Source organism: Opisthorchis viverrini (assembly GCF_000715545.1).
Source record: "Opisthorchis viverrini unplaced genomic scaffold opera_v5_128, whole genome shotgun sequence".
In the NCBI taxonomy this organism is placed as follows: Eukaryota; Metazoa; Platyhelminthes; class Trematoda; order Opisthorchiida; family Opisthorchiidae; genus Opisthorchis; species Opisthorchis viverrini.
Window position 1 is genome coordinate 1256812 of NW_008751782.1, and position 9665 is coordinate 1266476.

Sequence of the window (9665 nt, forward strand, 5' to 3'; positions counted from 1 at the left end):
TACACTGAGATAGGCCCGGGTGGCCAAGTCATTAAAATCCTGAACGGCCATTTCAACGGTTTGAGTGTGAACCCCACCCATGGGGCCGACGAACTGGATAGCAGCACCCATCCATGTAAGCTGTATATAAGTTCCGGAAATAGAGACGTTGAAACAAATTAGCGAAATTAATTCACTTTCAAATCAGCTTGTCTTTAACGAGGGACTCAAGTGAACCCAAGCCGATTTTCTTTCAACTCAATGCGTGGCACAAAATTCACCTCACATCTCACTAGGTACGATATTTGAGATATCGCAATGCATTATCGCGACGGAACATGCTACTCATATGAGTGCTCAAAACGATTCAACGACGTACACTTTGCTACGGAAGTAGAACGAATATAAAGCTGACAGAAACTCATAGACTGAGCCTGTCTGATGAGTCTCAAGAAGGGCGAGACCGGTCATGGGCTATCTAAGAGTTTTCAGCCACCTCAGGTTTAGTGTGTTCCGTCAAGGAGACACGTTTAACTGTGCTTTCGGATAAGCCAATGTTCAAGTCCTTAGACAGTATGCGCGAACTCGGGCAACCGGCCAGAATAGTTGAACAGAATAAAGGGATACACTTAAGCGACTATCTCGAAAATTTTAGCCCGGATAAGAGTAGTGAGTGATAGGTTGTCTAACCAAGAGATCTAGAGTTCAGCGCCCTACTGGTTCTACGGAATAAAAGAATCTTCGAAGGGGATGGTACGTGCTCCGGATACTCATACAAGGGTCCATTATGTTACCTCGATGTCTTGGTATCTCATCTCCCTCGTCCTGGGACATATGCTCTCAAGCTTAGACTACTTTAGTCTTTCCTTGCAAGTAGTCCTTGTTCGGGATGACTACTTTACTTTTTCTATTTTTCGACTCAGTTTTATTGTTAGAGAGAAAGTTCACCAGTTCCTTCATAAATGAATCTGTGTGTTAGACAAAGTGGCTCTTCAGTGGTCTAAAGTTCCGGAGTTCGCAGTTACTGGGAAAAGGATAAGCGAAGGCAATGCGAGTGACACTTTGACAAAATGTCCAAACTTAGGTACATGAATTACTATCAACTAAAAATCGGCAATTCCTATTGAGATATATCTTTTTCTTATTATTAGTTTTTCGATTTGGATCTTCATTTCTGGTCGTGTCAAACAGTACTACGTCACTTGACTGCTCCATTTCACAACTCCATAAGTTTTCTAGGGTTACTCCCGCTTCAGTGGAGGTTTTCCTTCTTGCTGCCAAAGACTAGATCCTAGTACACCCGATCCCTAGAACATCGGTGGTATTCAGCTGCCCGGTTATTGTTTTACCATACAATTATCAAACTTCACTTCTGACTTTTACTATAAACGTCTTCGATGAAGTAAAAGGCAATATGAGTAAAGCGTCGGCAATGCAATAATCAAAGCAGCGTGATGACTGGTCAATAAATGAGCCCATTCGAAGAGTTGGATGGGGTTGATTTTCGGGAACAACTTAGCTGAAAATCTTTCTTGGCAGGGAAAGGTTGCCATTTATTGAAAGACTACCCAAAAGTACCGACCAAATGTAGCATCCCTAGTGAGGATGTCCGTTCTACGTAGACGGTCAGAACAAATTCTTCCATCTTGGAAACGACTCTTGGAGAAGGTTGTCGTTCCAGAGTGTGATAAGTGTACGCTTATATCCTTGGGTCTACAAGGACGGCAGAATCACACTACCGACTGAGGGTGACGACTACTCCGTCAGATCATTCATTTTTTGTAGGCGTATGCCTAAACGGATGGGGAACCGTTATACGCTCTGTTCGTCGGCAGATCGTTTTCTAACAGCTGGGCTATCAACATTATTACGTCCGTTCATTTTGGTATGGTGGCCTGAGCATTTACTTGTAGAACCACCTCTGCCTTATTCGAATTTGGTATGGCGGTGAAGCAAAGTTGCGTTCTGGCTCCAACTTTGTTCGTCCCTTGTTTGACTATCGTCTCCACAATAGCATTTCATGGCTTAAACTTGGCCTTACGAGCCAATGATCTATATAATATTTTCTGCAGATGACTGAGTTGGAACCGTACACTCCAAAGTGGAATCGCACGAAATAACCATAGTATCTGTCTTGGTCGAAGTATAAATTCTTCTAGAACACGTGTCTTCCACCAACTCACCCGGAGTTTGCAACAGCAAACACCCTGCTGATTCGCCAGCACCATATACGCAGGCTTGACAATCGATGGTGAACTGCAGCACTGCCGAAGTAAGTCCTGTTTTCGGTAGATTGTATAGATGTCATGGGGACGACCACAACCTGCGCCTGGACACCAGGGCTCTGGTGTCCCCAGTGGTTGTACTGTCTTCCCTGTCATATGGCATCACGAGGCAAACCGATATACTCCGGAGACAACTTAAAATTCTTGGCGAATTTCACTTACCACGCCTGCACAACATACTTTAAACATACTTCAGTTGTCAGACCGAATCCCGAGCACTGTAGTTCTCAAGATCCAAGAGCAATGGAATCGAATGTGCCTTGGAGCACAGCTGGCTATCCTGAATAAGCCATGTAAACTGAATGACCGACACTTGGGGAGTGGAGTTTGAGCTAGGGAATGGCTGAACTTCCGTTATTGTGATGGCCTTCAGGCAAGCCTGAAAAACGTTAATCTTAGGTTCAGATCTTGACACCCGACACAACGACCTGGCAACTACCTGAAGAGCCTTATGAAACAGTACACTGGGGATACTTGAAGGCAAGCACGTCATTCGAAAAGATCGTATGATTCGGAGTATAGATCTGGGCAACTTTCATCCCCACAGGCCTCCAACAAGCCAATTATAAACCACGACTGATGGGCCAGTGAATCATCTAGACAAGATTATCCGACTTCCAATCAATGTTTACCAAAAGAAGTCTGACTTTCAACCAACACCTGCCCAAACCTGTCGCCATATTGCCTTGAGAGAGCATCAGTATCCATCCGACAGTTGTTTTTCCACCTGGTTGTACATATCACCTAAATTTTGAGGCAATATCCACCCCCAAGACAGCGCTGTTGTTGTAATTTACCTGCGGGAAGTGCATTATTCAGCTGAAACCTGGGAAATTTACGGATACGGCAAGCATTTTAGTATAACTAGACCAGTAATGATGCTTAAGTTTGTCAACATGCTTGTACCAGCTGGTAGTCTTCAAAGGTCGCCTTCCTGCTTGCACTCGGTTTTTTCCTCAAGTTTACATCGGCATCAGTGACCTGCAGGTGGCACCATTCTGGGCGCCGCGCAAGCCGCTTGTGGTTAACCCATTGTAAACAGGCATTCATTGAATCAACAACTATCGACCGGGATACCGTTTTGGTTCCAATCAACTCTAACTGTCCAATTAACGAACTGTTCTGGAAGAAGTAAATAGTTGTAACACTTATGTATTTACACGGCTTGAGAGGACGCGTACTTCACAGATAAACTGTCGGCCACAAAAAGCTACACTCATCGGTAGTCAACACAGTCAGGAGAATTCAGTTGGAGACGAGTGTTTGGAAGCTGGCGCACACCGCATTCTGTCCAGTTCCATATTTATGGCTTAAAAATTATTGGGAATTTCGTGCGGGTCACCTACTTATGAGTAGTCACATCACTTGGCAATTAAGAAAAACGAAAGCATACGCGAATGAAGTGTGCGTTGTGGTGCTGCAAATCATCTTTGCCTGGTATCATGAGGACAGATCTATAGTTTGCGCATGACGCACGAAAATGCGGGAGATTCGGATGCCAGTAGGCCTGAATAAAAAAAATGAAATGGTTGAAAGTGCACTCAGTGTCACAGAAAACAATCACGTTTGGAAATGTCAGATAGAAATCACACTAAGATTTGCCACCACACGTAGATGGCAAAAACTGAGCGCAATAAAGATAAGAGTTATATTTAATCTAGAAAATAATCAATTCGATAGTGCCTTGTGTGAAACTTTGACCTAATCAAGGGAAGAATTAAAAATAAGTCCGCTTATAAAACTAACATCTGTATTGGGGATCAAAGGCCATAATGAAACAGGGCCCGAGTAGCCCGGTGGTTGAAACCGCGGACTTCCGTTTTGCTGATCCGGTTTCGAATACTTGAACGAGTTCGTTATGATTGACGACCAATCCATGTCCGAAAAAATGGGTACACATGTTTGATCACCAAACAACGTGGGGAATAATTTAGCATTTTAGGAAAATGGAAGTATCATCCCAAAGCAGTCGGTTTTACAATCATGTCCACTAGTGTAACTGCTGATAAAGCTTCGACCTTTCTGGCATCAGTAAATGCTACAGTCATAAAAAGATCAGTTTTTTTGGAGTCAGACTAACGTACTCTAAAGTGATATGCACCAAAGGTTCGTGTGCCACGATTTCGAAATCGGCAACTCGACCGAGTACATAACAGTTAGCAGTGAAAACTGTGCAATCGGGAGAGGGCAAGTCGGCTATTTTTTTAGTCAAATAAACTAACAAAACGAGTAAACAGTCTCAGTGATTGTTGGTGTCACCTGAAGATAAAAAAGCCATGCAAAATTGGATGTTTCTTCGCTGATACAGGCAATCTCAATGCGGAAAGGTCAAACAAAAACCACTTCAGGTTATCGGTGGCCTAATTAAATAAACCTATTTCCGTATAACTAAGCAACGATGCCAGGTACTCTGAACCGGATGGAACTGGATCAATAAACGCTTCTCTGCTAGATACATAACAGAAAACAGAGGTGTTCGGCAGGTTGACGTAAATTTCGCCTCTATGCTGCGGTGCGAATCTGGGTTAATCGAAGAAGCTCTTGGATCTTGAAATTCGACGCAAACTTCGCCAATACACCGTTGTTTACTTCCCGGATAGTCACAGTATTTTTTTGAATAAAGACTGGAAAAATTATTGTCTTGGCCTTGCGCCAGCAGGTAAACCTAAGAAGAAACAATAAACTAGTGGAACGAACGAAGTTTCGGTTTTCGCAAACCGGGTGGCAGTTGAGTGGATGAGTCTGATGAACCTTGGCCCTGGTAGGTTCGAATATTTGCGACAACTTTGACAACATAGTTTCGGATCGCACTGACTTATTACGACTGTTTCAGCTGCCGTTGAGCCAATTTTGTAGATCACTGTCAGTAGAAGTGATGTAAACGACTTCAAGCTTTCCGAGAATCGCACTCATTTGCAAATCAATTAGGTTTTCACAAGAGACTCAATTGAATCTCTCGTTTATGATATTCTACTAACTGAATGTGCTGCACACAGGCCGCCTCATGATTCAGTTGGCACGATATTCGAGATATCGCAGTATATTTTCATAAAGGAAACTACTCACAAGGTTGCTGGAAACTCTTCGACAGCCCACGACCGGTTTCGCCCTTCTTGGGGCTCATCAGGTAGACGCAGTCCCCGAGTTTTCGTCAACCTTATGTTCTACTTGAACCCAAATTGGACCCGAATCGCAAATCAATTTGGTTTTCACGAGAGACCTCAAACTTTGTTCAACTTGACCATGCGGCCAAATTCAGCCAAATATAAAGCGATGAAACTTCGGATTGTTCTAACTGGTCAGATTCTATTTCGACATGGAAGATACTCACGTTTACTCTGTCCTAGTTGCCCAGCCGTTCCGGTTGCGAAAACCTGCACAACGAATCATCCTTTGTTTGGGGATCGACAATTTGTTTGTAGGTTGAAATCGAGCGGAAGTTTTGCGGCGAATCGAGATCGTAAGGTGAAGTGCGATGTAAAGTTTGGGGAATTTGGCGACCGACTGTCTTTTAGATCACTTTCGTGAGAATGACAAACAAAATGAGTTTTCTTACCTAGATCCATCACTGATGATTTGGTGGGATGATGAATGACACTCCTGCGTGTGGATGCATCTGGATAGGTTTCAGTCATTCGCAGGTTACCAGTATGCTTCAGTCTAGCATTTGATGTTTCAACAGAGATTACCCGCTTGTCCGGTTCTTCAAGGTGTGTATCAGGGTCCTTTTCCACCTCACAACAAAAAACCTTGAATTCGTGTTTTATCTTGTTTATGGGGCATCTTGTATAGACAAAGCTCTTCAGAAATTCGCTTGTAGGTTGCTGATCTCGACCGAATTCCGAGAAAATGAAGAACATTGGCTGTAGCTGTTTTGAAATGAAGTGAATGGTAGAATGAGTCTGATTGAAATTTCCAGAAACAGTTGACATAAACGTGGAAATTCCTACCTACTTAGGGACAACAATATTGTTTGATTAAACTCTATAATTTCAAGTTTGCCGATAGAAATATCAATTAATAAGGGAATGAGTAAACAGAAGCTAACCACTCTATCGATTTGATGTCTAAATGTTGACTTAACTTGGAAGTGTACGTTAAAAGAAACTGACGGGTTCACCGTTGCGTGGAGCAGACATAGTTGGGTTGTTGGGACATACTTTCTAATATTATTAGTAGTAGTACTAGCCTTTTGTAACAATATTTCTAAACATCCACGCATGTGATGGTTTTGATAAACTATTGAGAACCTACGATCAATGAAGTAAGGAATTAAAACAAATTCCACCGGATCGGAATGGCTGCTCCACTTGTCTATAGTTCCGCTATAATGCGGGTTTTTTTGTTACTCATCAACTTTAATGATTTACTTGACAAACGGAGCAAGGATTAGCCACAGAGTAACAGATAAAATCTCGGCGCAAGGGGATGAGTTACTGCCTAAAATCACGCGACCGTTCAAACTATGCTAACCGCAGCTCAAAAATTTGTTATCGCTTGTTTATGTCCAGAAAAGGCTGAGTTTTGCTTTCAGTAATGGTTATTAAATCAAGAACTGATGGGAGTTCGGTCACCGTCCGAATTTCATTTTATACTGATCGGTGTGCACATTCATTTGGCAGTGTTTTTGGACTTCTCTAGTGTTGTTTGTTCTTCTGAATGCGCTGAAACTGTCAAAGTTGTCAGCTAGATAAAACAATGCACACAGAGAAGTGGTTAACCAAAACTCGGGTCTGTTTGAGTCGACCTGAATAAGCCGCAAGGTCGTAACTACTTGTCCCGGATTGACATCTGATTCCGGATTTGATCACTCGTGCGAATTTTTACGAGTAGAGGTAGTCAGTCAGAAACCAGTCAGAACCAGTCAGAGACTGGTTCCGTGCATGATTCGTTTGACAGACAATTGGGTTTAGGAGTTGACAAAACAGGTTCGTGGACCTGAGGAGGTTTAGGGTTGAATATCTTGGAATTAAAGAACACTGAACATGAGAAATACACTCATTTGCTAATCCATTTGGTTTTCACGAGAGACTCAACTCAATCTTTCGTTTGTGATATTCTACAACTGAATGTGCTGCACACAGGCCGTCTCATGTTTCAGTTGGCACGATATTCGAGATATCGCAGTACATTTTCATAAAGGAAACTATTCATAAGTTTGCTGAAAACTCTTCGACAGCCCACGGAGAATATCATAAACGATAGATTCAGTTGAGTCTCTCGTGAAAACCAAGTTGATGTGCAAATGACTGTACGTCTCGAAAATAGTCCAATCTGGGTTCAACGTACGTCTCCAAAACAGCCCCAAGAAGGGCGGAACCGGTCGTGGGCTGTCGAAGAGTGTTCATCAACCTTATGAGTAGTTTACTTTACGAAAAAAACACTGAACACGTTTAAGCTTTTTGGTGATCAGCACACATCAGTCGGGTCCGCTCAAGATTGATGCAGCAGACACATTGAACATGCATCGCGTTGGAACACACCATCCAAACACATTCTTCAGTTTGGCCTTCAGTAAAGTGAGAAACAGTATAGCCACAGTTGGGGACCGAGCTAATGTGACTTGAAATAACGGTATAAACAAACTATCAGCTTATAGGCTCAGATCTTACATTTTTCTTGTAAAAATTCGAAGCTAGTTTAAAAAGTGATAATGAAAACGTTAAACCAGCATAACAAGTAATGCAATCATGATGATGATTGGCTTACGCCTGGTGTAACCTAGTGGGTTATCACAGAAGCAGCTATGTGTTCCTACTGTGATATTCACTCAGGATCGCTGGATAAGAGGATGGAGAAAGGGTATGAAATTCCCTTGGTGAAAACTTTGTTTTTATTTGGGTGCTTTGTACGCCATGCTACACCAAATGGTCCATCAGAAATCAGAAGCATCGGCTTGTTGCAAATTTGAACAGTTTCGGCCCCTTTACAACACGAACTAATCTGAGCTTTAAAATTGGCAATAAGAACCAAATTGCTCAACACAGGAACACATTTTTTAGGGGTAATGTTTATTAATAAGACCCAATAAAGTGTCATCTATACAACCAAGGTCAACGGTCACGTGCTGCGATGAGTAGAATGATGGCTGATGCCGTACTGATGGCGTACTGTTCCAAGCACGCTTCACCAAATCTATTAAATAGATATCCAAGGACCGCAGACAGAAATTTAGCTTGATTAACTGGATGTTCGAATTTTGTTAGCTTCCAGGAACCACACAATGGGCCTCAAGAGTCTTACAAAATTGAGTTCGGTGTATGCATTCCGCAGACATCCTGGCTTCACCTTGGACGACAAATGCTGTTTTAGTGTAGACATGTACTGCCACTAAGCATAAATAAGGAGAAAATTTGGCTATAAATCTCCTCTTTTTGATAGGAACGAGTCGGGCCATGACAAGTGGAGCGCTGTGGAATACTGTGGTGCGGAGGCCCATTTAACAAGTCTCGCGATTGCCTCCAGCTCTAATTGCTAACGTAGAACCTTCATCGGAACGCTCAACTCCTGGCCACAGTAATCAAGCGCTACCACACGATCAGTACGTGAAATTATTATGACCTCTTTGGCCTCGTATGTTAAAATACCAGCGTATCAATGTGAAACGTGTTCAATCATATCTACACGGTTTTCAGTGGAAATTTGGGCCTTGGAAGCATCCATCGCACTTGTCTTTATGGGGCATTCCAGCAGTTCGGTTTCACTCATGGTTTGATGTATCATTTCAGCACACTGCACACAAGTGGAGCAAATATAATTTCCTTCAGTCTTCCACCAAACTAGTGGCCTGAGTGCACAAACGTCGCAGGTCTGTCATCCTCTGATGGGATTAATCTAGGCATCAGTGCCAGTGTACCTTATCACAAACAGTGGGCGGTCTGTTGACGTCCTACACGAGCAATCCGATCGATAACTCCTCCACGCCCTCGTTGCAGCACTGATTCCTGCATTGCAGCCGATACTGCAAAAGCAATGTGCAATTTTTTTTGCTATCGCAAATAGCCACACATGAGTAAGTATCCTTCCTCAAACGTTTTCTTCGCTCCCGAGTTCTTTGTGCTGCGTGTGACACGCAATTTCTTCAAGGGACCAAATGTTCATTTGGGTATTGTCAGGGGCACAATTTTGTCGAATTCAACGAAGAATCACGGGCGTACAATAAGGAACGTTAAGTTGGCTGTTGTTTCAGTTGACCCTTTCCTCTTCTTCTGTTTCATTTGGGGCAGAGCTTTGGAAACACCTTTATACCCTTATATTTGTAATGCACTACTCATAAGGTTGCTGAAAACTCCTCGACAGCCCACGACCAGTTTCGCCCTTTTTGGGGCTCATCAGGTAGGCGCAGTCCCTGGATTTCCGTCAACCTTATGTTCTACTTGAAACCAAATGGCACCAAATTAG

At 42.9% G+C, this 9665-nt stretch overlaps 1 protein-coding gene across 1 annotated transcript in view; it reads right to left on the reverse strand.

Annotated features, from left to right (window-relative positions):
* Positions 1-7471: 7471 nt before the first annotated feature.
* Positions 7472-9665, reverse strand: part of T265_06224 (hypothetical protein) — a gene marked incomplete at both ends in the record, with an annotated part of 4875 nt that continues 2681 nt past the window's right edge. The window contains one exon of the mRNA XM_009171432.1: positions 7472-7631. Coding sequence (XP_009169696.1) covers positions 7472-7631 — 160 coding nt within the window. The remainder of the gene's footprint in view (positions 7632-9665) is intronic.